Here is a 27,920-nt window from a genome sequence, read left to right on the forward strand (position 1 = left end):
TAGGGATAACTCTACTGTTGCATCCACACTGCATGCTGAGCCCAGGCTCACAATTTTTGGACCTGGGGCTAAGAGCCATGCTGGTGCATCCATATTGCACTACACTAACTCCTGTAAAATCTCATTCTTGGAGCATACCCTAGGCTTCCTACAGCCCCTAGCTGTGGCCATTCGAGGTCTTGTTTCAGGATGTATTGTGGAAAAACTTGACGGTCCATCCTGCAGCACTTTATTGGAAATTGCCTGGTTGGGCCTCAGTTGGAGTATTGTGTCCAGTTCTGGGCGCTGCATTTCAAGAAGGATGTGAAGAAATTGGAAAGGGTCCAGAAAAGAGCAGCAAGAGTGATCAAAGTTCTAGAGAACATGACCTACGAGGAAAGGCTGAAAGAATTGGGCTTGTTTAGTTTGGAAAAAAGAAGACTGAGGGGGGGGATGTGATAGTAGTTTTCAGGTATCTAAAAGGGTGTCATAAGGAAGAGGGAGAAAACTACTTGTTCTTTTCCTCTGAGGATAGAACAAGAAGCAATGGGCTTAAACTGCAGCAAGGAAGGCTTGGGTTGAAGATTAAGAAAAAATTCCTAACTGTCAGGGTGGTCAAACACTGGAATAAATTGCATAGGGAGGCTGTGGAATCTCCATCTCTGGAGATTTTAAGAACAGGTTAGACAAATGTCTATGGGGATGGTCTAGACAGTACTTGGTCCTGCCGTAAGGGCAGGGGGCTGGACTCAATGACTTCTCAAGGTCCCTTCCAGTCCTAGTATTCTATGATTCTATGGATGCAATGAGACATGCTGTGTTTTCTATGCTTTTTAAAATCTTTATTGTGTACATAGGACATGAGCTTCAATCCATCATTTTTGGATTGCTGTTACGTAGTTGAGCTTTAACACAGGTAATAAGCAGCTGTAATGAAATCATATCTTTGAAAAGAAAACCCTTTATTTGTAGCTAGGCTTTTAAAATAACTGACATATTTAAAAACTGTTAGCCAAACCAAGTTTCATCAAACTCCCAATACCAGAAAGGGAAAAAAATATGCCAAAGAAGTTAATAGAGCTCATTCAATCACTGCCACAAAGGTAGGGTTATGGACTAATTGCAGTTAATTAATGCAATTAATTTAAACAATTAATTGTCATTAATTTCACTGTTAATATAATATCAAATTTATTAAATATTTTGGATGTTTTCTACATTTTTATATATTTTATTCTGTTGTAGTTGAAATCAGTGTACCTTTTTATCAATTCACTTCATACAAGCACTGTGGCAGAACTTAGAGATACAGATTTTTTTGGTTACATAACTGGACTCAGACAGAACAGTGTAAAACTTCAGAGCCTACACGTTCACTCAGTCCAGCTTTTTACTTAACAAATCACCAACACAAACAAGTTCCTTTATATTTATGGGAGGTTACATTGCCAAGTTATTTACAATATCACAAGGAAGAGAGAAGAGGCACTTGTATGGCACTTTTGTAGCTCGCCTGCAAGGTATTTACATGCCATGTATGATGAGCATTCACATGGCCCTTCTTGCTTTGGTCCTCATTCCAGGAGACTTGCTTCTGTGTTGATAGGACTCGCTTTTTTTAAATAATGCATTAATTAAATTTGGTTACTGGGGGAGAACTGTATGGCTCTGTTTTACCTGCCTTCTGCCATGTACTGTATTTCATGTGACAGCAGTCTCAGATGATGACCCAGCACCTATTGTTCTTTTTAAGAACACGTTCACTTCAGATTTGACAAAACACAAAAAAGGCCGTTTCTACACAGGCCACTTCCTTTGGAAGTGGCATGCTAATACACAGAGTGAAAGATGCTAATGAGGTGAGGATGCAAATTCCCCATGCCTTATTAGCATAACATCATGTGATTTGGAGTCTGGAAGACTGTTCTTCTTCCTGAGGCTCCTTCTTCCCAAAAATTTTTGGGAAGAAGGGGCCTCCAGAAGGACTTCCTTCCAGAAGCTCCCCCCAAGCCGTACTTCTACACAGCATTTTGGAGTCTGGAAGAATGGTCTTCCGGACTCCAAATCACATGACATTATGCTAATGAGGCATGGGGAATTTGCATCCTCACCTCATTAGCATCTTTCGCTCCGTGTGTTAGCATGCCACTTCCAAAGGAAGTGGCCCGTGTAGAAATGGCCAAAGAGAGTAGTTATGTGAGATTTTTAGAGAGCTATAGCACTTGGCCCAAGATTTAAGAATCTGAAGTGCCTTCCAAAATCTGAGAGGAATAAGGAGTAGAACATGCTTTCAGAAATTTAAAAAGAGCAATGTTCCAATGTGAAAACTACAGAACCTAAGCCACCAAAAGAGAAAATCCACCTTCTTCTAGGGGTATCTGACGCAGATAACGAGCGTGAACGTTCATTGGTTTATGCTGCTTTGGACTGTCATTGCGCAGACCCTGTCATCAGCATGGATGCACATCCCCTGGAAGGGTGGTTGAAGCATAAAGGGACATAAATCTTTAGCACATCTGGGTTGTAAATATGATGTTGGCTACAACAGGGCCATGTGAACACCAGTCTTCACTTTCAGCTGACATTGTAAACAAGAAGCAGGCAGTATTATCTCCTGCAAATGTGAACACACTTGAGTGGTTGCCTGAAAAAGAAGTAGGACTGAGTGGACTAAGAGGCTCTAAAATTTTACATTGCTTTATTTTTAAATGCAGTTCTTGTGTGCATAATTCTGTGGGTGAAATTTCAACTTTCATTGTAATAAGCACTGCGGTACAATCTCTTTAGGTGAATTGAAAAATACTATTTTTAAGTAAATACTTTTAATCAAAAATAAATATAAAATGCACATTGTACACTTTGTATTCTGTGTTGTAATTGAAAGAAATATATCTGAAAATATAAAAAAATACACCAATATTTAAATAATACTCTATCATTGTTTAACAGTGCAATTAATTTTTAATGGCTTGAGAGCCCTGGGAAAAAAGTGAACGATTGTGCCACCAAGGCTCATTGGTGATTTGCTACTTTGAGTCAGTGACTGTTATCAGATCTGTCCAAGCCACTGTTACTAGCAGGTTGCTGTCATATTATTTGTCTTTAAAGAAGATTGCGTGAGCTATCTAATGAAAGCTTATATCATACTGGGCATCTTAAGCATGGCGAGATGTATTTTCAGTTACTCTCAAAAAGCAATTCATGTTTTTAGCCTCCAATGTTGTCTCATGCTGATTACTCATTCCCTCCCCCAAATCAACCAGGCTTTTCCTGGTGACTTTACATGTTGACGTAAAATAAGCCAACACACAAATATGTCAGCATACAAGTCAGTCAATATATTTTCTGAGAGAAACTTGTTTATCAACCCTGCCTAGTTACATATTTGAATTAAATGCATTGGTTATTGCTCCATCAACAAATTGAGAACAGACAAGCAACTGACAGCATTGACCTTCATCAGTGGTGGCATCACACTGAATTGCGAAAATATCCACTGCTTTTTTTTCCCCTCCCACATTTGTCTTTTTATGTCCTCTGCAAGTTATCAGTGTGACACTTCACTGTATTATCATAGATGTAAATTTCTGATAACCTTTTTTGCTTTCGGCACCAAGCACAATATTCGCAGCACTCAACAAGCATGGTTTCTCAACTCTCTGTCTCCAATCGTGTGAGTTTTCTTTGGTTTGGCAGTATGTAGTGACAGCTCATAAGACACTTTCACCAGTTTGGCCTTATCCTGATGTAAATCTCTGGTAGTGTCCAGCTCAGAGCATTCTGACTGCTCAGAGCTCCAGTAGGAAATTGGAGAAAAGCCTGTTGAGAGTCTTTCTGTGTTGAGATTAGAGGAGAGAGCAAAAAGGATGATGTTGTGGTGAGTGTCCTACATATCATCCTGCATTCATTTTCTCCTCCTGATCTGTTTCAGTCTAACAGATGGGAGTGAGGGCAATCATCAGAGACCGCTGTTCCACACACTGCAACAAGACATAAGGCCAGACATCAGGGAGATATACTTATTTTAGATAAGAAGTTTTGCAACACAAGAAGTAATTTCATGAAAGACCGTCTGTGAGAAACAATAGGGATGTGTTAAGTACAATGACAAATTTTTGCTTTTAGGTATCCGCTGTGCAGCAGATACTACACGGACTTGCTTGACTTGGTTCTCTTTCAAAGTAAGGCACAAATTGGGTAATATTTTCGAGCCACATACAAGACCATGGATTCCCAAAGAAGGTTCTGCAGTTCTGCATGCTGCAAGGGGCAGTAGCATGGTGGCTTTCGTAGCTGTGGCAGTCATGGTTGCAGTGCTTACTCTACTCCTGGTCTGCAGCAGTCAAGGTTTTCCTTCCCCCAGGAAAGTGGGGGGCAGGACATGGCAATGTGGCTTGTGCTATCCCTCTCAGGGGTATGTATGTGGTGCTCGTAATTGCCACATGCTTCACACCCACCCCATTTGACTGGGACAATGAAAGTTTCCCTTCCCCAGAAGTCCAGGGAAGGGAGGAGTGAGGGATATTCCAGGCACAGCATATTTGTTTGCGCTATCATAGCTTAATGCTCCTTCCCCTGATTCTGCTAGCTTGCAATGTGAGATACCAGCCTCCTTAGAATAATACACATTGACTGTGGGCTGCACTGCTCCATACTACAATGCTGCTACATGACTTGCTGGTGGCATGGCACGGAAAGGTGTCCTATTGTGGAGGTCAGGATAACGCAGGCCTCTCCAAAAACATTGGGAGAAGGATTAAAGAGAACCCACCCAAGAACTTTATGGAGATGTGCAGAGGGGATTGCCGCTCCATCCCTGGATACGTTAACAAATTGTGCTGGGTTGCCTGGGTTGTATAGGTACAGTGCATGCCACAGATATACCAAATTGCCTTAACCCACTTGCAGCATGATTAAATGAGGACTCACCAGAAGCGCCCTCCCCACCATCACGGTCCAGCAGCAAAACATCCTGGGAGGAGGGCATGGGGTCCCAAGTTAAAAAAAAAAAAGAAAAAGGTCTGGGCTGTCAGTGAGATCAGCTGTTCCATTAACCTGTTCACCATTCCCCTCCTCCTCCTCCATTGTGTCTTCCCCGTTGTTCCCAGAGGCTGCCCAAAACTTTTTGGAGGTATCCACAGACTGTTTGGGGATAGTGATTGAGTCTCCCTGCCATCCTCCAGAATCCCAAGCAGCTGCTCTCAAAAGTGGCATGCTTGCAGCGATGACCCAGAAAGCCTATTTGCTTCATTTGTTTTCTAGTATGCCTGCCTGGGCTTCTTTTAGTTTCACATGGCATTGCTGGGTGTTCCTGGTGTATCCATTTTTCACCATGCCCTGTGAGACTTTGGCATAGATGTCTATGTTTCTTTTATGGCTGTGCAGCTCTGCTATCACAGCTTCATCTCCCCTCTGCACCAACTCCTCCCCCGCAATAAGGTCATGTATCTCATTCACACTCCATGCTGGAGCTTGTCTGTAACACTGGGAATTCATGGCCAGCTGTGTTGCTGAGGTGTGCTGCCATCTCTGCTCACCGCATTGGCCAAACAGGAAATGAAATTCAAAGTTTCCCCAGGCAGCTTCCTGAACAACTAGAGAGCAACAAAGCTAAAAGTGGTACTCAGAGTGGGACACCTCCGGGAGGCCAAGAACATTGAATTTCACAATGTTCCAGCTGCACTACCCTAAGACAACCATGCAAGGTCAAATCTGGCACTACTGTTCTTGAAAAGTGTTCCAAAATCCACCTTAAGAGCCCCTGAGGCAGTGGAATGGCCCTGGTAGTGTGGACTAATTGCTTAGAAAAATCAGTCTTAACTCAGCTAAGTTTGACCTAATATCCTAGAATAGACCAGGCCTGGGCTTCATCTGCTGAGTGGCCAGCAGCACACTAATGATAAATCCCACCTGTAACACAGCCTTCCCCAAAGCCTTGGAGAAACAGATGGCCTCTCAAAGCAATGAGGAGTAACTTCCAAACTCAAGGGGCTTTTGTTATGATTGGCCTGTCAGCAGCATTTTTCACTGTGTACCAGGAGGACTTTGAGCACTTTAGTTGGCAACAACTGTTGCAATATTAAATTGGGAGAGATGGTCCATTTTCTTGGTTAAGTATTTGGGTATTTTAGAAGCTGTTCAGATTCCCCTCTCTCTTTAGGGAAGACTTTGGCTTTGAGAGGCATGGTTTTGATAGTTTTCTAGCTTATACTCTTCAAGGGAGTATACTTCATGTCAGCAGGCAGCAGCCACTCCTACCAGGATGCTACTTGTTTTTCCTCCTGGTCCCGACTAGTGGGGAGTAAGGGGAAAGTGCACAGATTCCCTGAATCACACCTGAATTACACCTCTGGCCCCTCCCCTCACTGGCCAGGAGTTGAGGGGCATGCACACAGGCCATATACTTTCCTCCTGGTTCCTGACACGGGAACGGGAAGAAGAGCAAGTGACATCCTAGTACGCACGGTATCGTCCTTGCTATTAAAAGGAGCAATGTTCTGGTGGGAGAGGGGAAAAGTCTCTGTCAGTGGACACTAATAACTTCATAGTGGCTTGTATGGCTCTGAAAGTGTAGGCTAATAATCTGAAAAGTGTTTTGTGGTTGGTTGGTTTCATGATTGTTTTTCTCCTCCCTTCCTAAAGTATAGTCTAATTCAATGATATAATTGTAAAGTACTTGTCGAATTCAATGCTTATTTGAAACCACCACAACAAACAATGTTAAATATAGGTGCTCTGATTTTTCAATGAGTTCTATGTAGGTTTTGTAGCAAGACCAGGACCTAAGAGTTATTCACTACTGCAAAGCAGGAAACCTGCTCAAAGGGTAAAAATAATCATTTTATAATCTGTGTTTTTACCTTGTTAACTCTTGTTAAGCAATGAGTTATTACACAGTTAAAGTCCATTCAGTGTTAACTGGCAACTCATTATCAGGTTCTAAAGGATATTCACTGATGTCACAGTGCAATAATTTCTGTAGAGCAAATATGAAACAAAAATATATCTAAGATGAGGGAGTAGTTTCATTCTAATGGACGTTAGGTTGCATTTAAAGGGAGCAGTCCCAGTAACCTTATAAACAAGGCCTTTATTTGAGGAGTGCTAAAACATAACTGTTTTTTAAAAATGCTACTGAATAAACATCCATACTAAAAATATTAAACTTTCCAATCTTCTATAAAATCCTTGTATTTCAAGCCATTCCTGTCTTTAAGCCATTGTACAGGATACTTGAACTGGAAAAGGATAATGAAGTAAAGGAAGCTGTCACACTTTTTTTCGGGTTACAACGGTACATGAAGTCCCACAAATACATGAGAATTGCACATTCAGTATTAGAAACAATCAGAACTCTACTAAGCTCTGCAGTGTCCATGCTTCTACCAGAGCTATGACAGAGATTAAAAAGCAGAGTACAAGACTGGGGGCATTATAAACACAATGCAAAAATTATGGGATAGAACAAGCATTGTGGGGTGGAGAAAATGGTGCAAGTCTTTATTTGATGAGTGCCTGAATTCTATCATAGACAGACGTTTTGGTACTAAGACACTGGCTTTCAAGAGCCACAGATCCCTTTGTGGGATCCCTCTGGAAATGGACTGGGTTTCCTGGGTCAGAAACAGAGCTGCTGTTCCTTTCTGGGCGTAGACTAAAGAAAAGCTGTGATGGAACTCTTTTGTTGAATTGCAGGGGTTGAAGATCTGCAACCATGGTTAAGACTGCTACTGTTGACAAAAAAGCTAGCAGCGGGCCTCCATGGATTTTTTTTTCTCTCCAGCTAGGCCTTAAGAGTTGAAGCTGGAGATAGCTGGTTGTACAGAACTGAATTTAGCTCACAGATGATTTGAGGAAAGAGTGCATTAACCTGGAGGTGGAAAGGGGGGAAGGATCTCTCAGTGGTTTGAGCATTGGCCTGCTAAACCCAGGGTTGTGAGATGAAGCCAAGAGGTTTGGGACAAATAAATAAGGGAAAAAAAATCTACCAAGGATGGTGCTTGGGCCTGCCAAGAGGACAGGAGACTGGACTTGATGACTTCCTGAGGTCCCCTCCAGCTCTATAAGATGTGTATGCTCTCTGTGCCAAAGATGCCATCTGGCTACATTTAAGCCTAAGAAGAAAGGAGGGATTCATTGTATGATCAAGTTCACTGACTACTGTTCTCTAAGATAGCAATCCATATTACCAGCTAGTACTGTGCACTCCAGCCTTTTCTTCAGACTCAACAAATCCCTTTTCTCAATCTTCCCTCATAGATCATGTTTTCTGAAACTATCATTATTTTTGATGCTCTTCTTTAGACAGTCTCCATTTTGTCCACACCTTTCCTAGAATGCAGTGCCCAGAACAGGACTCCATACCCAGCTGAGGCCTAATCAGCACAGAATGAAGCAGAAAAATTACCACTTGTCTCTTGCTTACAACATTCCTGCTAATACATCCTAGAATATTTTATGTTTGTTCTGGTAATATTACACATCTCATAGAGCTAGAAGGAGGTCAGCAAGTCCAGTCTCCTGCCCTCTTGGCGGGACCAAGCACCATCCCCAACAGATTTTTTTTTTAAATCTATTTGCCCCAGCTCCCTCAATGGCTCCTTCAAACCACTGAGCTAACCCTCCCCCCACACTGTTGACTCATTTATCTTGTAATCCTCTATGACCCCCATTCCCTTTCAGCAATACTCTTCCTAAGCAGTCATTTTTTATTTTGTACATGTGCAACTGATTGTTCCTTCCTAAGTGGAGTACTTTGCATTTGTCCTTATTGAATTTCATCCTATTTACTTCTGACCATTGATTCAGTTTGTTCAGATCTGTGTTGGGAGGGCCACAAATTCTTTCTGGAATGTCATTCAAGTGTTGCACCTCTTCCTCCACATGAATTCTGCAGCACACTTCTACTGTTTGCCATAGTATTTCAGCCATTTGCCACAAACAGGGGAACTTACTATTTATATGACTGACTTGATAATGTGAATCTGGCTGTGCTGGCTTTTTGGAACAGTCAGCAACACATTCACAACTTCAACAAAGTGTCACAGTGAGTTCTGAGAGCATCTCGTGGATGCACAGCCCATACTTTCAAAGTTGGGACTATCTCCAAGACACAATAGGCTCACTATGAGTGAGCATACTTTAAATAAAATGGTGTGAGTGTACACAAAGCAGGATTTCTGGGGTGGAGAAAGATAGCTGTGAGAGACACACAAATGCCTTTAAGTTTTTTTTTTTAAGTTTCAATTATACAGCAGTAAAAATATGTTTAGTATGAAAAGGATGTTTTGTTTATTTTTTCAACAATTTTTTTCCTAATTCAGTTACACCCCCATTTTAATTTTTTTGGAACAAACACTGCAAAATTGCCAGTTTTTTCTCAAATAAAACTAAAAATGTGAAACACCAGTTATGATCATAAAACTACTGGACATTTTAGAGGTTGAAAAAAAAAAAATTAGCCAAGGTAATGGGGGAACTTCTATTGGATAAAATATAAGCAGACTGTAGAAAACTGGTGCAGGAAATGTGATGCTCCTACTGCAAAGAAGGACCCTGCCAAAACTTGAAGAGCTCCTTTAAGCAGTATTTTGTGGGACACCAATGGTGAGTGGGATGGTTGCCCTACACTGGCGTATGAAAGGTTAACATGGCGCTCCTGGGAGCCAATGGGAAAAGGGTGTGAGGCAGCCAATCAGAGCCTGGTGGGGCTGTATAAATGGGCTTCTAGTTTAAAAGATAATCAATCGTCTCTCTAGCTGTGGAGATAGATCAAGCTGCCTACTTAGGGGGAGCTACCTTGGGCAGATCAGTGTTGGGGAAGGTCAGGGGAACCAGAAGCATGGCCAAATCCTAAGCAGAGGCCTGGCTATAGGAATCCAGGAAGAAATGTTCCCTCTATTTTTTCCATCCATGTGTGGAATAATTTTATGTGCATTGAGGCATGTGCAGATGTGCACTTCCAGTAGAAACACATGCCACTGACTATCTGCAAGCTATGGACATGCAGCTAATCAGCCGGGTGGCATTTGAATCTTTCCTGGGTGACCGCTCAAGGACACAGCTTACAAGGAACACTGCAAAGGTACTAGGGCTGCATAGGGGCAACTCAGGAATGGGAATAGGCAGCTGATCCACTCTCCTTGCCAATAGCGAGTGGTCAGTTCATACTGTAAAAGCTAGATGAAGAATGGAAGTGGGTAATTGTGGCAAGTGGTGGGATTTGAAGTAGTCTGTTCGCTGGTGGGAAGGGACCCAGAAAGTGGGCGCTGCCAGAGGACAATACGCTGGGAAAGGAGCGCAATGGTGACAAATAAAACGGCAGCTAACAGCAGATGAGACAATACCAGAAGACAACACTCCAAGACTAGATTCTGCTAGTTCCCAGAGCGATCAGCAGATGGTGCCACCACAGTGAGTCAAATCTGCCACAGTAAGCACTGACTCAGGCAAGGGCCCAAAACTGTCCGAGACTAACCGTCACTACTTGCTAATAGCTATGGACAACTTAATGAAATAGCTGTGACAACAGAAGGGGCTCAAGTGAACAAATCCTTCACCAGATTTGGGGACTTGGGTGAGTTATACAAAGGAGAAACTTTGAATTCAAAGTGTTTCAACAAGTTTGTGAGATTCTCAGGATCCACAAACCTCTCACCACCCTTAGCAGAACACAGTCTTTTATACTGAAGTCTGGAAGGGTTCAGTAGGACTTTGGGAGTTCAGCTTCTGCCTTTGTTGAACAGCTCTGGCAGGACTGGGACTATTTTGACTGCATATTGAACAGAAGTCAATGAGAGTAATAAGTGTACAGCACTCCTCATAGTTGGGTAGAAGCTAAGGACCCAGCAAACCTCTGGTAGGGAGCTCCTGAAAAGGAACAGAGAGATCTGAACCATGTGGATTATTCAGAAACCCTAAACTCCAAAACTGGAAAAAAAAAAAAAAAAAATCACATTCTTGATAGGAAAAAAAGAAATTGAAGATGGCTTCTGACAAAATGAAAAGGCTCTATGATGTAAAGTCGTGTGGGGAGACTTTTAAAAGGGGAGACCTAGTCTTCTTCCACAATCCTACAACATACAAAGACAGAAGCACTGAAGTGAATAAACTAGGTGAGAGACCGTTTTCAGTACTGATCTGAGTATACAAAAGTGTATAGGATACAGGCGGGTCCCAGGATGAAACCCAAAGTTTCCATAAAGATCATCTAGAGTGGTATGGGGAGACAGGATACCAGCATGGCTGACCTCTTAAAATGTAGCTGTAGAAACTGTCTGGAGGAGTTGCGAGGGGGCTATCATTACAGCCAACCAGACCCACCAGAACAACAGACACGCCTTTGGAATGCACAGTAACGAACTCCAGCAAGAGGTCACACGTCACCTCCATACTGCTGCACGTAAGACATTTCATTCCGCACATGGACATAAAAATGAAAGGGAACACTGATGAGGGGCTCCACATGTGGTTGCACTGAGTGATAACAGTACCTGGAGGGGTTTGTTGCTTTTCACTAGTAAGGCATTATGAGGGACAACCCAAATTAGTGAGATAATAGGAACAGTAGTCTGACAGACCTGGGTTACCTCCCAGGGACACTGTCACATCCCTCAATTAACATAATTATAAGTTACTCACAAGCCACAAGGGGTTGTGAATCTACCTGGGAGTTTTGAGCTAAATGGTAGAAGAGTATTTGCTGTGTCTTGATTAGGTACAGGAGACTGTGCGTAGGCAGGAGAGAGAGGATGAGAGAACCACACAGACAGCCTGAAAGGAGGAGCTGGCAGCACAGTGTATGACCCTGGAAGAAAACACGGGTGAGACATGCAGGCTGAACAGAGCCATGAGCAAAAGAAGCAGTTTCCTGCTACTGGGTTCTTTCTGTGTTCAAAGAAACAGACATTTGTGCATTCTTTGTAAATAAACAAAACTGTATCATTCCTGACCACTACCAATTTCTCCTCCTTACTGGAACAATATACTAATTTTGGGCTAGCTGTTCAGATCAAATGTATTTATAAAGAGCCTGTGGCACCGAGGCATGAGTGGGACATACCATGTGTTTTGGAACCTGAATGGAGGGTGGCTTAAAAAGTTGCTTGGGGTGTCATAAAATCAAGAAAGTTTTTTCATGGGTGGTGTTCCCTTTGTAGGCTATTAATCCTGTCACGTATTGGTGTCAAGGGCCGAATACAAAGTTACAATTTATAAAATACTTGTTACTGTTCTGATATCCCCTTTTTAAAATAGTAAGAGTACACACATGATAGTTTAGTGAATCCATTTTTTTTTCTGTAACTGTGCATGCTTAACTTCTCAAAGTTGTATAACCGTATAGAAAATTCATAGCTAAGTCTACCAGGTGACTGCACCAGTAGACTGTTACTTTTTAGAATTTACTACTAATGGTCCATAATGGGAGCTGAAGGCTGACTGCTGTGAGCTGCCTACATACCTGTTTGGTGGTGCTCATGGTAGTTTCCTGGAACTGCACATTTGATTCTTCTCTTACCTTTGATGGTTTTAGATAGAAGTGTAAGTCCATGGGCTTCAGTGGAGCTAATCCTGATTTATGTCAGAATAAATGAGAAGAGACTCACATCCTAAAAATGGAAGATGGATGCAACAAAAACCGGCGTCTGAGAAAGATCTCTCGATTGAGGTGGGCAAGGAATGAAAAAGGTCTTGTAATAGAGAGGGCCTTTTGACATAAGGAAGCAACAGTTTCAAGGGAGGTAGTGATCATATCTGTGACAGTGTTTTTCATCTTCCTGAACAGAGTATTTTGATGGTTCCTCTCAGTCTTCAAAATGGAGGCTTGGTTTACTGTTTGCTCCCTTCACAGCTCTAACTTCTCTCTCTGCAGATTTCCTCTCTGAGCCCCTTGTTCCACTTTTGCCAACGTTCTGCATTTGTCCTTTTGCTGAACTGAGGATCACTGCCAATGGTCTTCCCATGTCTTCATCTTGTGGCTGTTTGAAAGGCAACTTCTACAACAGAGAGTTGTTTTGTGTTTCACTGGAAGCAGATATGCAGAGATCTAGGCTGTTCAGTACCTTCTAAGCTTCAGGGTCCTCCAGCTCTGTACAAGAAATGACATAAAGGAAAATATAACTGCTCCGTCATTGTGTAAAACATATAACAGGGCAAAGTCAAAATGCATAGCTGTAGGGAAGGATGCATAACTCTCTTGTTCTTTGTGACTGGGAAGGAATGTTAAAGTTTCTTAATCTCGCTATAAGAAAACCATTCTATTCTATTCTGCTGGATGGGTTGTGATGAAAGTTAGGTAACTAGCAACGTTCATCCTTACATTATGTATTTTAATACAGTTGGTGCCCAGATAATATTGGTAGCTATGCATTAAAAATACCTGTCGGGCACATCAGACGGAGCTGGATGACCAAGGCACAGTAGATCAGTCTGGAAAAATCCCAGGGCCTGGTTTCAGAGATGCTGAACACGCTGAGCATTCATGGACTGTAACCTCATGTATGAGTGCTCTGCATATATAGAAAAGAAATATAAAAGGCTCAACCAGAAATCTTACCTGGACGGGTAAAAGTGACAAGGTTTCTGCCTGCTGGACACAGCCAGCCAGAGAGCTGCCACTTACAAACCAGGGTGGCGAGACAAGTTTTGCTGTTATAGCTATGTAAATTAGGAGTATAGAAAAATCACTTCCCTTCCTCAACCATCATAGTATCAACATCCTAGTGTGTATGCAATATATACAGTTATACCAGCCAAAAAAACAAAAAAAAGTCCTTGAGATGATACAGCTATTTTGTTTGGGGGAAATGGCATTAACTACACTGGTAAAAGGACTATTTTTACAGTTATAGTGGCAAAACTTTTCTGTTGCAAACAAGAGCAAAGTAAGAGTAAAATGAATACCAAGTGTGAGCTACCCCAAGAAGAGCAGGGGGAGGAGATGAGTATCAGTAGAGCAAGAAAATGGAGCAGCCCATCAGAGGGGAGGTGATATTTGAGATGTCAGTAAAGCCATTGCATTGTCTGTTGTTGCTCTGCTTGAAGAGCTGTGGTGACAGTAGAAGGGTGAGAAACTGGATCTGAGGAGAGCTTTTTAGCTGCATGAATGGAACGGAAAGGTTGCATCTCAGAACTTATGTATAAACAAGCCCACACATTAATACAAGGTGAGTTGGTAGATACTGGTGCAGATACACTCCCTCTCAGGGGTGTCTTCTTTTTTGAAAGTTCAAGTATGGTATCATAATGATATGCAGATTCAGAGCAAACTCAGAACACTTCAGCAACTGCAAAGGGACTGACAATTGCAGCTGGCAGAGACCATCTTCAAAATAGGAGTATGGCTGCTTCTGAGATCTCCACAAAGGGCGACAGGTATCAGGTGCAAATTAGAAGTCCATAAAAAAATTCCAACTCCTGATCTCCTACTCCAGAGCCCAGATACAGTCACAGCAGGCAGGCAACCCTGAACTCACAGTAAGGGCAATATTTGCCACTTGGTTAGTGATTTATTTAGGGGGCATGAAGAACTAACTCACAGGGCATTTTCCCAATATAATCTCTGTCAATAAGGTTCCAGGGAGAGGCTATGATGGTCCATGACATCCTTCATATCTTCTGTGGTTTGACTTCATTCTCATCTAGAGCGCTGAAAGCTGCTTACACCTCCCACTAGACAGAAGGCCCAGTAGCACTATCCAGAAACTTCACTCACAGCCAACTCTGGTAGTAACTCCCTTGAACCATGGATGTAGAGACTCTCTACGCTCATATTCCACATGAAGATGGACTGCAAGTGATCAGAAATTCCATCCCTGACATTACCACAACTAATCTGGCGTCTGACCTCTGTAACTTTGTTCTCACTCACAATTATTTCCGATTTGGGGCAACTTATACCTCCAGATTAGTGGCACTGCTCTAGGCACCTGCATGGCCCCACAATATACTAATAAATTATGACTGACTTGGAACAATGATTCCTCAGCTCTTGTCCCCTATTATGCCTGCTTTACTTTGAACCCAAGGTAAAGAGACAAGAAGAATTCCACAGAGACTTTAACAATCTACACCTCCCCATCAACTTCAGCCTTGACCACTCCACATGAGATACATTTTCTGGACACTACAGTACAAATCACTGATGGCCAGCTCAATACCTCTCTCTACTGGAAACCCACTGACCACTACAGTTACCTGCATGCTTCTATCATCCATCCTGCATACCACATGATCCAGCGTTTACAGTCAAGCCCTGAGATACAATCACATTTGCTCTGATCCTACTGACAGAGACCGAAAACTACAAGACCTCTACCAAACTTTCATAAACCCTACTTACCCACTGGGAGAAGTAAAAACACAAATTGACAGGGCCAGATGAATACTTGGAAACCAACTACTCCAAGATAGGCCCAAAAAAGGCAATAACAGAACACCACTCATTATTACCTACAGCCCCCAACCTAGACAACTGCAACACATCATTAAAGACCTACAACCTATCCTAAATCAGGATGTCACACTCCAGAAGGCCCTAGGTGACAGGCCTGTTCTCTCCTACAGACAACCTCCCAACCTTATGAGGATTCTCACTAGCAATCACAGTCCATACCAATCCTGGAACTTTTCCTTGCAACAAGCCCTGTTGCCAACTTCGTTCACATACGTATTCTGGAGATACCATCACTGGACCTAACCATGTGCCATGGGCACATTCTCCGGTTCCTCAACTAACGGCATATATGTCATCATGTGCTGACAATGCCCACACACCATGTGTATAGGACAGACTGCAAACATTCTTTGACAAAGAATGAATGGACATAGAGCAGACATCAAAAATCTCCAAGTACACAAACCTGACAGCCAGCACTTTAATGGAGTGAGGCATTCTGTTAAAGACCTGAGAGTTTGTATTCTGCAGAAAAGACAATTTAACAACTGCCCACAGAGAGAATGCTCAGAACTAACATTCACATTAAAATTTGACACATTAACATGTGGTTTGAACAGGGACAGCAATTATCTGACCCATTCCAGAGACTCTTTTACATACTTTGATGTTTGACCTAACACTTAACTTCCTCCCCCACCCCCCTCTTTCTGCACTTCTATTTGATTTGTTGACCTTGATATCAATTTTTGGACCTCTGGGCTTTATATATTGAGTGTGCTCTGGTAAGGTCATGATCGGAAGAAGTGGGTCTGTCCCACAAAAACAACAAGAATTCCTATGGCACCTTACAGACTAACAGACATTTTGGAGCAAAAGCTTTTGTGAGCAAAGACCCGCTTCATCCTTTTGCTCCAAAATGTCTGTTAGTCTATAAGGTACCGCAGGACTTCTTGTTGTTTTTCAAGATACAGACTAACTTGACTCAGGAAAGCTCATCACCTAATACGTTATTTTGTTAGTCTTTAACGTGCTCCGGGACTGCTTTTGTTTTAAAGCAATGGCTGAGGCTGATACATAGCAGCCAATCATACTGCACCCCCCTTATGAAATTTCAGGACCCCCGCCCCGCCGGGGGCCCCAAGCCCCCTTTGCTCACCCCGGTTTAGGGTAACCCATCCCGCTAGTCCGCCCGGGTACACACTCCCTGGAAAGTGGCGCAAGGGCCCCTCCTGCTTTGCTCCACGCTGCCTAAGCGTCCACACGCCCGATCCACGTGTCGTAGCCGCTCCGCTTGGTTTGTCTCCGCCTGGGAGCGCGGAGTGCACAGAACAAACAAGCGCCAGCTGACCCGGATTTGATTGCAGCGCTCCGGCCCGCGGCGGCCGTGCGGCGACACCTGCAGCTGCTCCTTGGAGCCCGTCGCTGGCTCTCGAGGGGGAAAGGGACAAAGCCTGGAGCGGCCCCTGCTTTGCGGCCGGAGCCAGCGGGCGGGACAAGCCGCCAGGGTAGCAGCGGCGTTGTCAGGCGGCTTTCGCCTGAGCTGGGCATGCTCAGTAGTGGTAACCGAAGCCGCCGCTGGTCTAAGCAAAGCTCCTGCTCTCCTCACCCGCCTTTATCCCCCCCCCCAAAACGGAGCTAGGCAAGCGGGACGCTGGGCTGCGGCATCCAGGACTCCTCGCTATGGGCAGCCAGGCAGCCGGGACTCAGGAGCGTTTGCAACCCTCAGGTAGGAGAAAGAGTTTGGTGCTTTCGGTTCCTGCTCTTTGTAGCCTGCCTAGGGGCTGTGCTGCGTGGTATCTTCACCCCTTTGCGACAAGGCTGGGGGGTGTCTCCCAGCCCCGCCTGGCAGGCTGTGGTTCCTTTTTGTGGCTGGTTTAGTTGTGTGGGTTTGTGGTCACTGGAGGGCTTTGTGGGATCCTTGTACAGCTATGAGGATGTACGATACACACACTCCTGTTATTAAGTCACCAAGTTGCACATCAGAAGAACTTAGAACTACTGTACTAAGATCGCAGTCCTTGGTATGCGTCTGTCCTCCTGTTGAAATTAACCCAAAGCATTCTGGTCTGGGGCAATGCGCTCCGCTGTGCAACGTGCTTTGTCTTTTGGTGGAAAAAGCTGCCTGGAGCTCAACAGAAACTTTCAGGTTGCTTAGTACGGGTTTATGGCATTGAAAAGTTGTTGCTATCTGTTTAAAAACTCTTCGAAACGGATTGAGACCCTAGCTAAATAATGGAAAGTTTTACTACTGGGGCCTGAAGCCCCTCCTGTTAAATAACTGACCTAATGCACCTTGGGAAAAGATCAAGAGATTGTTTTTGATTTTTCTGGGAGTCTCTTCTGCCCTAATCATCATTCTGGAATGCAAACTAGCAGAAGGCATCTCTGTCGCTCACCTTTAACACCCCACCCCCCTGCACTTATTTTGCTAAGTATGTAGCGAACAGGAAGGTTCAAGTCTTAGTACTGTGGCCAGGGCAAAAGGAAACAAGTACTATATCAATTACAAAACTTTCTTTTGAAGGGTACCAAGACCTGGCAGATGATTTACATCTTCATTCGTAGAGCTGATTGTTTTACGCCCCAGAGACTCAGAAACAAAGTTTGTGGTGTGTGGGGTTTTTTTAATAGCACACTTAATGATCATTAATATGCTATAGAAAAAAAAGACTACCAATTTCTGTACGGGTTGCACCTCTCTAATCTGGAACTACATCCACAAACTGGCATAATTTTAGTTAGCTGGATGACTCCTTATCATGGGTGTGGCCAAGTCTCCTGTGGGCCTGTAAAGTTTGTATCCAGCCACAGTCCTGACTCTCAGGCTATATCTACACTTGGGAAAAACTTTGAAGTGGCCATGCTAATGGCCAAACTGGAGCATACTAATGAGGTACTAAAATGAATATTCAGCACCTCATTAGCATGCTGCCAGCCACAGCACTTCAGAAGTGCTACGTTTCACACATGCTCAGCTTATCTACACGGGGGTGTTAGGTGATGGTCAGATGAGGTGCCACTATGCCCTTGTATTAATATGAGATTTCAACTGCCAGGGCAGAGCCCACCAGTGACCAGGCTAAGAGCTGCTGAAAAGCAGCTACATTCTTTGTTTTGTGTTTGGCTTTGCACAGTAACAGGAGGAGTCAGGTTACCACTGAATCTATTACTTAGTTTGTTTATCTAACAAGTTAAGCTCTTACAGTTACAATGTTGCTTTGTTTGTTTACCTAGCAAGCTAAGCGCTTGTTGTTACAAGGTTTATACTTTGATTACAAATAGTTAGCATGCACTCTAATTCATAGATCCATACTTGTTAAATGTATGCAAAAGAAATAAAAAGTAAAATACCTAGCAGGTCTTAACCTCACCCCTGTATTACCAACGTGGCTTGGCCAGTTTCCTCTTAATCTCTTGGGAAGAAGTCCTTTGTCCCTTTTTCTCTAGGAGTCAGGCATCACCCAGGACCTGGGTAGACCCCCCCAGCAGGAAAGATGATTGGAGCTCAAATAGGGGGTCTGCTGGATCCCTCTTTTATACCCATTGGGTCACGTAGGCTTCTTCCTTGGTTTAATTGAATTAAACTGTCTGATGCTGGTTCTCACAGGCAGTTCAAGGGTGTAGTTTGCACCTGTGAGGTAGAGACAATTAGGGGCATTTGTTCCTTAATGGGCCGGGAGATTTTCCTCCCGTCTGGGACAAGTGTCCTGGCAAATCAACTGATGGTAATTAGCCAAGGGCAGTCCGAGGCCTGGCTGTTAATTAGCCCATTGTTCATGGCTAAAATAAGCCCAGCTGTGCTCTCAGGCATTCCAGGGCTGGGCTATTTCTTTTAACCCTTTCATGCTCTGAAGCACCTAGGGAAGGCAAGATGGAGTAGAGCAAAAAGGTGGGGGGGGTTCTGTCTGGCTACGGGGGTCAATTTCAAAAGGACCCCACAAATGTTGAAATCCCCTTATTTCTATCAGCTGATTTTGATGTTTGCAGGGTCCTTTAGAAAAGGACGCTTGGGTAGACGAGCTGCACGTGAGCGAAACGCAGCGCTTTTGAAGTCCCGTGGCTGGCAGCATGCTAATGAGGTGCTGAATATTCATTTCAGCACCTCATTAGTATTCTCCAATTTGGCCATTAGCATGGCCATTTCTAAGTTTTTCCCAAGTGTAGATGAAGCCTCAGTGTTCTGTGCTGTTATTCAGCTGTAATTTACCCTTAAATGTCTTTTAAGAGCCCAGTAAGCAGCTGAAGTGTTGGTCATGCTACTAGACAATATTAACCTCCTGCGGTCCTGCAAATTCTCTTGTTTGGCACTGATCTGGTACCAGACTAGAGAAGTTCAACCTGAATTAGAAGTTGTCAATTTACTTAAAGGTGCCCTGGGACTTGCACAGGCAGCCATAATCAGGTGGGTAGTTCTCACTCCCAGAAGTAATCTAGTTAACTTCAATGGAAGTGTGTGAGTCAGGGTGACAGTGTCAGATCTTTCTGTCATTGATGTTGCAAGCTGCTCAGTGTGGAAAGAGACTGGGACTCTCAGAAGGCAAAGGGACTCTGGGTGTGAGGGGCAATCTGTACATATTAGCTAGCAGGGATGGGGAGCCTTCATTTGTGGCACAGGAAAATATGGAGACAATGATGGGTTTAGGGCATGGGCAGCCAACCAGTTAAAGACTTAGGCTACATCTACGCTTGAGAGGTTTGTAGACAAAATTGGAGTTTTGTCTACAAAATCGGCGGAGGATCTATACACAAAATGTGTTTTTTGTCCACAGAAAATGTTGACAAAAAATCTGTGTAGATGTTCTGGGATGCCCTTTTGTCAATAGAGTGGGTCGAAAGATTGATAAGCTTTTACGTGTAGACGTGATCTGTCGAGAAGTTTTGTCGGAACCTCTCTTCCGACAATAACTTCTGTAGACAGATGCTTCTAATGTAGATGTAGTCTAAGAGCCAAAATAATTGTGGATAGAGTGCAAAGAGACATGTACCTGTATTATATATTTACTTTTAGACAGCTAGAGATAGGTATTTAATATCTAGATAGACAAAAATAAATATACAGTATGTGGCTCAGTGCCCTCCCCCTCCCCCAGAGCCAGGCATCCCCAGCTTCCCTGCTGTAACCCAATACCCCCCACCCCTTCTTCAGAGCCAGGTACTTCCAGCTCCCCTACTCTAATCCTGTCCCCCTCCCCTCCTCCAGAGCCAGGCCCCCTGCAGCCCCCCTGTTCTAACCTAATGCACCCTCCCCTGCTCCTAGAGCCAAGCACCCCCAGCCTCTCACTATAACCCTAACTCTCCCCTGCCCCCAGAGCCAGGCACCTCCAGCCTACTTGCTGTAACCTAATTCAAACCACCACCGCCCCGGCTCCAACCCAATGCCTGGGACTCACTGGTGCCAGTGCTGCAGCCACATGCTTCTCCCTCCAGGCATGTGCACAGAGTGGAAGTGAGCAGTCTGGGTGCACAGCTCTGAGCAGGAGCCAAATTTCATTAGCAAAGAGCTGCAGGCAGCTCCTGAGCCGTGGGTTGGCCACTCCTGGTTTAGGGCTCTTTATGGCAGAACCTCAATGACCTTTTTCCTGAAACAGAGTTTTAAGTTATTAATTCCTAATTCTTAAATGGCACCTCTTTTGTAACCAGACAGCTTGAAAGTGTGTCCCCAGTTTGTAAGAGTCTAATGGAAATATTTTTGATCCCAGAAAATGGTGAACCAGAAGTTCCCACTGAAGAGTCAAGCAGGTTTACTAGGAATCAGCTCTTGACAATGGCAGCAGTATCTTGTTTGAACTTCAGTTCAATGATTTGCTATTCGATCCTGGGACCCTTTTTTCCAAGAGAGGTAAGTCAATATACAGTTTGTCAAACTACTTGATTTTTTTAAAGTGACTTCTCATTTATAATGGATATATATTGATAATTGATATAATGGCATGATTCCTAGAAACTGCACATGAACTCAGGCTCCTGTTGGGCCAGGCACTGTATGATTTCCTGCCCCAAAGCACTTACTGTATTTTAGATGGGGCAAACAGACTGTTGGGAGAGATGAAATGATTTGCCCAAGGTCACATAGCAGGTCAGTAGGAAAACTAAGTGTAAAAACAGGTCTCTTGTCTCCCATTCCTGTGTTTTATCTCCAGGCCTAGGCCAAGGATGGGGAACCCCGACACATGGTCCAGATCTGGACCGCAACTTGCCTGTATCTGACCTCCAAGGTCCAGGGCTGCCCTCCCCAGAATCCAGCCCACAGTCAGGAGCGGGTGTGTAGCCTTGAGCCTTGTGTGCCAGCGTCAGGCAAGATGAGGCCAGATCCAGCCCATGGGCTCTGCCCAGGTGCGGGGTGGGGGGGGGGGGAAGGAAGCAGTGCTGCCACCCCCACCACTGCTGATCCTCCTTCCCCACTTCCTCCAGCTGGGGGAACGGCATCATAGCGCTGCCTGGAGAGAGGCAGACAAAATTGTGGCCCATAGGGGCAGCAGGGAGGCAGTGCCTGGGAGCGTAGGAGACAAGCCTACTTCACACTGCCATTCTCCCAGTCAGAAGAGGTGCCCCTCCTGCTCCTGCACCCTCTCTCCAATCCAGACCACCCGATGCCCACGCCATTCCTGCACCCTCGCTCCCACCCACGCCCCACACTTGCTCCCCAGCAGTTGCCTCTTGCACACTGAACCCTGGGGCTGCATCAGTGAGGGTTTTTGTTGGGTTTTTTTGCTTCTCATTTTTATGCGGCCACTGACTGATATTTATGTGAGTCAGAGGCCGCCCTTGCCCTAGACCTCTGTATTCCCCTCCCCGAGCAATCTATTTATGACTTCTGCCTCCGCCTTTTCCAGGCTAAAGTTTGGCAGGCTGGTGAACAGGAAAACCACCTTTACTGTAGGAGTAAGTTGCGTGAATTGAGATGAATAAATGAATGTAGAGTCCCAGGTCATTTCAGCGCAACCATTTTAGAGTAGGGATGGGTTTTTGTTTGTTTTTTTTTTTCCTATCAAGTCCACTGACCTTCAGGAAAAAATCCAGTTATGGGCCAGACATAGTGTGGTGGCTCACGGCTTGGAGTTGCCAACTTTCCTAATCAGATGGACTGAATGCTGTTGCTGCAAATGGTGTCTGGTTTGGAAAGCTAGCACTACATGGGGCAAAAAATGAGATGTTCAGGAAGCTCTGGGCTAGAGCAGAGGGTTGGGGTGTGGGAGGTTGGTTATGGCTCTGGGATGGGGTTTGGGGTGAGGGGTACAGGCTCTGGGAGGTAGTTTGAGTGCAGGAAAGGGGCTCGGGGTGGAGGTTCAGGAGGCGATGCAGGATACGTATCTCCGGCAGGTCCCAGGTTTGGAAATGGCCAGCACATGACCCTGTGGCCTCTGGGGTGAGGGTGGGGGGTTCCATGAGCAGCCCTCACTTGCAGATGCTGTCTCCATAGCTCCTGTTGCCTACAGTTCCTGGCCAATGGGAGCTCTGGAAACGTTGGGGGCATTGTCATGAGCTGGCACTTGTAGCTCCAGCCCCACAGGGGTGTGTGCATGCGTGCGTATGTGGGCGCGCAGGCTCAGGACTTTCAGTCCGTTACAAGGAGATTTGCCATGGGCCAGATAAAATTCAGCAGGGGAACAGCTCCAGCTGGCAAGCCCAGAGGTTCCTCATCCCTGTTTTAGAGCAAATCCATTGCTGAGGGAGAAGCAGGCCCTGGCTGGTAGGCCAGATCATCCCCCTCGTGGGGCAACGTCTACGAGATGGGGAATGATTTTCTCCTAGAACATTTCAGTTTTCCACTTAGATGCTTCATGCAGTGATCTTTAAAGCTTGCCCCCCAGGATCTGAGAAAGCCAGTGTTCTCTGTGCAGAGGCCTTCTATTGACTTCTGTTCCGGTGCTGGAGGCACCCTTGTTCTTTTCTCCCTGGCATTGCAGCCCCAGTAGAAAAGAAAAGTAGAGTGACAGAATACATTATCTCTTTCCATCTAATTTTTGTTGGGCCATTGAAGTGATGTCATGATTTCCCCACCCAGTCCATACCTCCTTTACTGCATGGATCCCAGACTTACAGGGTGCCCTCTGTGGCATCCTGTGGTGTGGAAGTAGGAGAACTGTGCTGTGGAGATAGCAGATTTCTTCATTTGCTTTTTGCTTGCAGGGAGGTGTGTGTTTTGTGTGAAGTCTGGATATAAGGGCCTACTAGTGACCTGTTGTGCAACACAACAGCTTAGAGCCGTGATGCCCAACATGCTAGCTGCTAGCCGTATGTAGCTAGTTGGCTTGAACAATAAATATATTTGCAGAATAATGTGGGTAGTACACTGCTTCAGAACTGGTTGGACATCCTGGAAGTGTTTCCTACCTTTACACAAGCTTCCAGTTGGAGTAAATGCTGCTTCTGCTCCGTCTATAAAAATCACTGATTTGTGGTGTGAAGTGATTTGAAATTGTGGTAGGGTTACTGTTGAATCTCCCACTCCTCTTTAAAACAGAGAATGGTCTGTGACCATGCTGGTGGATATAGTGAAAAAAGAGCAAAGCTGTAAGAGTTGATTACGAAGCATTTTAACCCGATGCTAACATTGTGTATGATGGTTCGGGGTTTTTTACTATTATCATGTTTCCTTTCACAGGCGGAGAAAAAGGGTGCCAGCGATACAATGATAGGGCTGATTTTTGGATGCTTTGCTTTAGTTAATTTCTTGACTTCTTTAATATTAGGCAATTACGTAAGTATATTTGAAGTTTTCAGTACTGACTTAATTATGGAATGGTATTTTAACACATTGTACGGATAGAACAAATAATCATTGAGTGATCTGGAAGAACTAATGGGGCATTTCTCAAATCTTTGGGTATGATTAGCCAAAATAGGCTAAAGTGCACAAAGAAAAAAAAGAGTGGAAAGGAGAGCTTTGGTTATAGCGTGTTGTGGGTGGATTTTCAATTCTCTGTTCCTGAAGGTCTGCCTGAAAGAGCCCACCATTTTAAAACAGCACACAGACTTCTACTGCTTCATAACCAACTGGCTGAATGCTCAGTTGGGGAGAAATGCACCTTCTTTTAGAAAAGCAGCTTCTCTTCAGGTGGTCTTTTGGAGCATTTGTAGATGATGGTCAGGACAGCAATTTGACCTCGCACTGCTGGACATCTTCCTTATTTCTAGCTGAGTTTACAGGTGTCCAGATTTTGTTGCCAAGGGGATGCTGGATGTCTGTAAATGCAATTGGAAAACAGGAAGACTGCCTGCACACAGTTACTGGGGGATGGAGTGAGTTTTAGCATGTGTATGTTAGATTTCCCTGGCCATGAAGCATCTATCTCTTTTCGTCTTCTTTAAAAAACAAGCCTATGCACACTAGCAGTCGTGGTTTGTCTGGACCAGCTTCTAGTGACTTTCTTTTAAAGTGGCAGAATCTTCTTAACTTTGAATGATTAGCCTTTGACAGATCCTGTGTTTTAGTGTCTTCTGAAACTTTTATTCCCTGAGCTGCATACCCTATTGTTTTGAGTTAGCTACTAGCATGTTAGATGAGCAAAGGGAAAGCTGACTAAAATTGCTGTCTCTGCCTCCTACCTTGAGACTATCATTATTGCCTGCTATACACAACACTGGCTGTATGTATGATGCACCATCTAACAGGTTCTAAGAATGTTGCTGCATTCTACCAGCATACAGAGGCTACAGCAAACAGCAGTTAGTGAGTTAGATCTGCCAGTGACTTACAGTTGAGAAAACTAGATTAAGTCACTTACCCATGTAAAGTATTTTGGGATTTGGTTGCAAGCTAAGTGGGTGTGGGATGGGGAAGGAGGGAAGATGATTCTCCACCTTTGCTCTGGCAGTGATCTTTTTTTTTCTACACAGTGAACATGCTATTTTGATTTCATAACAAAACTCCCCAAACAAGCGTCCTTGATTAAAAATGAGCTTGACATGATTCAAATGTAACATTCATTTTTCACCAATTGCAGCTTGTACAAATTGGAGCCAAATTCATGTTTGTGGCTGGGATGTTTGTCTCAGGATGTGTTACAATTCTATTTGGGTGAGTGTATTCTTTTTCCCTTGCATCTTAATTCTAGAGTGAAATTTGCATTGTTTATTGTTTGTTTTCATTACCCACTATTCATTATGGATTCCATGTGGTGAGGTGATGCAGGGTTGCTGGCATGCTTTCCACCATTCCTGTATATTTACTACTTCCCCTGGCTACTTATGATTATTTTCATTGCGTTATACACTGAAAACCCATCCCATACCATTAATAACAAACATGGAGTCAGAAATTTACATGACACTGGCACTACTACTACCTCCTCCACTTCTGCTGTAGCAGAGCATCATCCCTGAGTGCAGGGCACTGACAGACTTGTTGGGCCTGTGGGTGAGGTGCTAGTGGCTGGATCCATGCTCATAGAAGGGGTGGGGCTTCAGGCAGAAGGTGCAGGGCTGGGGGCAGCCAGCCCTCCGTGGAACCCGGAGCACAACTCACTGGTTGTCTGTTCCCCCTCATCCCCGCCCCCCCAGCTTTACTCATCCCCCAAGCAGCTCTCAGAGCCGCAGGGATTATGCAGTGTGACACTCTGGCAGCTATTTAAAGGGTGTGGGGCTCTGGGTACTGCTACTCTTGCAAGTAGTGGCTTGGAGTCCAGGGCCCTTTTGAATTGCTGGGTCCAGGGCACCTGTTTCCTTTGCAGCCCCTCCCTACCCCAGTCATCGGACCTGTCCGAATATGGACTCAGGATGTGCAGTATCTCATCTGGTTGCAAAGCATCTTCAGGCATTATTGTGAGTACCAGAGTCACTTCCCAAGCTTGATTTCAGTGGCTGCTGTATCTCCTTTGATGGTGCCTGAGACTCTGAGTAATAAGGCTGTCACCCTGTTCAGCAGATTGTCATGCATCGCCATGGGCTCTGTGACCGGCGCAGCTCCCTTTACCTTGCCCAGTACCTTTTAGAAGAGACGTGGAAGTCCTGAAGATGTCTGTCATCTCTGATTTTACAGTAGTTGGTCCTGAGCTGACTGATTCTCTCTCTGCATTGACTAGCAGCCTGATGGATCCTCAACACCACACTCTTCTTCAGCATTTCTTGGACACGTGATCATTTCTGGTACTCTCTGACTTCAGTCTTATTCACCTTGCACCAGAAGTGAACTACAGGTTAAACCTCTCTAATCTGAAACTTTCTCATCTGGCAAACTCTGTAATCCGGCATTTTAGGTAGCTGGACAATCACTTATCATGGGTGTGGCCAAGTTTCCCACAATCCTATCAAGCTTGTTTCCAGCAACCAGTCCTGGCTGTCAGTGTTCTGTGCTGTTATTTAGCTCTAATTTACCCCTAAATGTCTTCTAACAGATATGTAAGCAGTGGAAGTGTTGGTGATGTATTAGAAATAGTGACCTTCCGTCATCTGGCAAATTCTCTCATTCAGCACCTGTCATCTCCTGAGTGTGGAGGATGAGAGAGGTCCAACCTGTAGAATCTGTGTTCCTATAGCTACTTAGCAATGCGCATAGTATGGGGTTTGTAGTGATAATTGGACCTACAGGTTTATTCAAATTGTGAATTTACATTCACTTTTTATACGATGTCACAGTAACGTCTAATAACAAATGCAGTTAGAAATGCAAGAGAGCCAGAAAAAGAAGCTCAGTTAGCTTACATCACAAAAGCCATGTTGACACAATTAAAAAGAAACTGTTCAAATTATTCATGCCTTATAAACAGGAGATGTTAAGTTAATAAGCCAAATTTGGTATTTCTGATATTAGGCCTTAATTGGTAGTATGTTGTGGCCTGGTTTTTTTTATTTTTTTGTGTAAGGAAAATATTTTTCAATAAAAATGCAAAGGACACACAAACTACTGGAGTGAGCTTTACCATCATAGCTGGAGCCATTGGCCTTCCTCATCCTGAGCCTGAAAGGTGTTGTGACCAGAATTGGCCCTGAGAGATAGGGTCCCAGGTGACATTGTCACCCCCGCTGGCTCCATCTAACTCCCAAATGCCACCTGGGATGATAGTTACACCATCATCTTTGATACCAACTAAAAGACTGTCAAACAAGGGCCCTTTTTTCCCAAAATCAGACTTCAACAACATTAATGAGGAAATCTCCAGCCCATCTAAGCTAACCTTTTCTTTTTTCCCAAAAGAACTATTGTTATTGCCTTTAATACTATCTAAGAGATTGTCAGACAACATAGGTTTTGTTTTTTTTTCTTCTGCTTGTGGAAGTGAACAAGGGAGGCTATTAAAATGAAATCCTGTTTGATATTTTACATTTCAAATGCTTTAATGGTTTTTCCTTCTCTGTGTCTTTAACAAAAAGTTAAAGGAATATTTAATGATGTGTTTGCTATGGTAGTAAGGAGCCTGACATCTTTGTATTCAAAAACCTGAGCCTTTGTTTATACTATTTAGTGTTGAACAGTGATTTATGGTAACATCTTTGGCCCATTTATTCATCTGTGTGGCTACGCATACACTAGCGAGTTTTGTAGACAAAACTGGGTTTTGTAGACAAAACTTGGGGAGCATCTACTCACAAAAATACATTTTGT

General features: G+C 44.1%; 1 protein-coding gene and 1 long non-coding RNA gene across 4 annotated transcripts in view; one reads left to right on the plus strand and one right to left on the minus strand.

The window, feature by feature from the left end:
* Positions 1 to 2,111: 2,111 nt before the first annotated feature.
* Positions 2,112 to 16,799, minus strand: LOC142011312 (uncharacterized). 3 transcript variants are annotated; one of them, XR_012645040.1, is made up of 4 exons: positions 16,725 to 16,799; positions 13,358 to 13,487; positions 12,440 to 13,066; positions 2,112 to 3,959 (listed from the first exon to the last, which is right to left on the minus strand). It is a non-coding gene; the product is annotated as an uncharacterized LOC142011312 (long non-coding RNA). The 3 variants fall into 3 exon arrangements; XR_012645041.1 differs by lacking the exon at positions 16,725 to 16,799 and adding an exon at positions 16,533 to 16,665 and having other exon boundaries at positions 12,497 to 13,066; XR_012645039.1 differs by lacking the exon at positions 16,725 to 16,799 and adding an exon at positions 16,533 to 16,665.
* Positions 16,782 to 27,920, plus strand: part of SLC18B1 (solute carrier family 18 member B1) — a 28,221-nt gene continuing 17,082 nt past the window's right edge. The window contains exons 1-4 of the mRNA XM_074990550.1: positions 16,782 to 17,102; positions 21,076 to 21,215; positions 23,982 to 24,077; positions 25,324 to 25,397. Of these exons, the coding sequence (XP_074846651.1) occupies positions 17,057 to 17,102; positions 21,076 to 21,215; positions 23,982 to 24,077; positions 25,324 to 25,397 (356 nt within the window). The 5' untranslated portion in view covers positions 16,782 to 17,056. The remainder of the gene's footprint in view (positions 17,103 to 21,075; positions 21,216 to 23,981; positions 24,078 to 25,323; positions 25,398 to 27,920) is intronic.

This window comes from Carettochelys insculpta, chromosome 3, assembly GCF_033958435.1.
Source record: "Carettochelys insculpta isolate YL-2023 chromosome 3, ASM3395843v1, whole genome shotgun sequence".
Classification (NCBI taxonomy): Eukaryota; Metazoa; Chordata; order Testudines; family Carettochelyidae; genus Carettochelys; species Carettochelys insculpta.